Here is a 2381-nt window from a genome sequence, read left to right on the forward strand (position 1 = left end):
AGAGTGTACGAGATAGGAGAAGTGGAATAGAGAGGGGTGGCAGGAAGTGGTGGGGAAGGTTACTGAGAAAAAAAGGAGAGGGAGAGAAGGGAGAGGATGAAAGCGATAGAGAAAATAAAACAGGATAGAGGGAGGAGAATGGAGAAGGTGGATGAGAGAATAGTATGAATGAAAAGGAAGGTTGGCAAAGGAAACGGAAGTCCGACAGGGAGAAAACGGCTTAGGTTTAGAGATAAGATAGATTTAAGAACGAATAAACGTATAATATATAAGCGAATAAGCAAGCGAGCGAGAGAGCGAATAAGCGAATAAGCGAAAAGAAGGATAAGGACAGGGCGTGCGAAACGTGTATGTGTGTACAGGCGAGAAATCGGATTAAGCAAAAATTGTAAATTGTCGAAGGATAGCGATCAAGTGTAAGGGATTGGGTACGTCCCTATAAAACGGCACATATATTGGATAAGATGAGGTGCTGGATAAGATTATACAGGGTTGAGTACGTCCTTAATATAAAAAAAAAAAACGCCTTTTAAGACCCCTTGGGATAAATAAAGTATCTATTCTATTCTATATACAGAATAAAAACAAAATCAAATAAATGTCGAAATAAAATCAATATTTTATATAAATAAAGTTAATAATTTATCACAAATTAAATTCAGCGAATTGAAATGAAACAAACTTATGAGTGGTGGTTTTACCCCTTAAAACCGTTTTTGGGCAGCAACAAAAAATTTCTAAATTCATCTTTTTACCCCTCCTACATGTGTGGGAAGTTTCATTAAAATCAGAATTTTTGAGTTCGCGAAGTTCCCTTGTAAGTTGATTTACGTTTAACCTGCGATGTGATTTTAAGTTACCTGTCATATTAATTTTAAGAATAAAGTTTAAATTTTAATTGAAAAATTTTGTGTAATATATTTCTGTCTTTATTTTGTCTCATATTCAATGTAATTTAGTTTTAATTTGATTTTAGTCTTGCATTTATTATTGTAGAGGGAATTATTTACTTTGACATCAAACAGACATCAAAAGGACAGTTATAATCACAATGAAGGTATGGAACGTTTTACAGTCATAATGCCATCATTTTGATCACTCTTTTTGACATCATACCCCTCATCAATTTGATGATAATTTGACATAGGTAGGTCATTTTGACTAGGTTGTTTTCACTAGGAAGTTTATGAAAATTATTAATTTTTTGTTCAATAATTGTTTTCATGCTGCACTATATTATACAAAAATATTATACAAAACTGTCACTAATTTTAATAAAGTATTAAAACAGAAACTATTTGTTGTATGTTTCCTCTATATAAAAGACACGTGACAATCAATCCAGAATCATGTAACAAACAACCCAAGGTATGGGATAAGTTGTCACATTTGCACGATTTTGCTTAGAATTAAATAACTTTTTTGTATATAAATATATACAAATTTAGTATTTTTTTCTTACACTTAAAGGATGTAGCTACATTATAAAGTAGTATACGATATTATAAAATATTGCAAACATTTATTTTAAAAGTATTTGAAAAGTGTGACAACCCGCCCCGGTCTTCCTTATTTAGATACATTGTCTAAATTCTAGAATTATAGTATAAATTAGAAATATATTTTCCTCCTATATTTATAAAAAGAGATCTAGAAATTTTAAAATCAACTCTGTTTCTAAAGATATGAATTTAGTAACTTCGATTCATATTAATCTTTTACTATCTCTTAGAGAGAGAAAAAACTCTCTCTCTGAAAAAAAACACATTAATCACCATTTATCATCGAGTGAGAAACTAAATATGTATCGTGTAATTTGCGTAAGCTAGGGTTATCTAGAACGATAACGACATCGTATTTTTCTTCAGTTTCATTTCACAAACACGTGAACTTTCGTAGACAAACTTTCATACAGTTCTCATATAGACATCAGTGAAGTTGAAAAGTGTAGATAATGGATAAAGAGTTACAACAGGTAAGCCATGAAATTTGAATACTCAGTTATAATAATCTAATAATATTATATTATATAATACTCTACCTATTACATAATAAATGCATATTTATTCTTATATATTAATATGTAAACAGACGATAAACTCCAGTTGTATTTTTATATTATCGTGTTAAAATTATCTACATTTACTATTCCGTCATATAATGCATGCGAAACATATGCGAACATTTATAAATGCACCGAGTAAGTTATTATCTCTATCTACCTGCAATCTACCTCTATTTACCTTCGTGCATTTAAAGAATAGGGAAAATTGAATATAAAAAAATGCAATAAAATTATATTTAAAAACGATGCAATTGAGTAGTACAGTTCCATATTTTATAAAAATATAATTATAAGTTTTTTTTAGGACAATTAATTT

At 29.7% G+C, this 2381-nt stretch overlaps 1 protein-coding gene across 1 annotated transcript in view; it reads left to right on the forward strand.

Moving 5' to 3' along the window:
* Positions 1-1857: 1857 nt before the first annotated feature.
* Positions 1858-2381, forward strand: part of LOC112454723 — a 6816-nt gene continuing 6292 nt past the window's right edge. Inside the window, exon 1 of the mRNA XM_025016270.1 lies at positions 1858-1975. Within this exon, the coding sequence (XP_024872038.1) occupies positions 1955-1975 (21 nt within the window). The 5' untranslated portion in view covers positions 1858-1954. The remainder of the gene's footprint in view (positions 1976-2381) is intronic.

Source organism: Temnothorax curvispinosus, unplaced genomic scaffold (genome assembly GCF_003070985.1).
Source record: "Temnothorax curvispinosus isolate PA1 unplaced genomic scaffold, ASM307098v1 QBEX01005282.1, whole genome shotgun sequence".
In the NCBI taxonomy this organism is placed as follows: Eukaryota; Metazoa; Arthropoda; class Insecta; order Hymenoptera; family Formicidae; genus Temnothorax; species Temnothorax curvispinosus.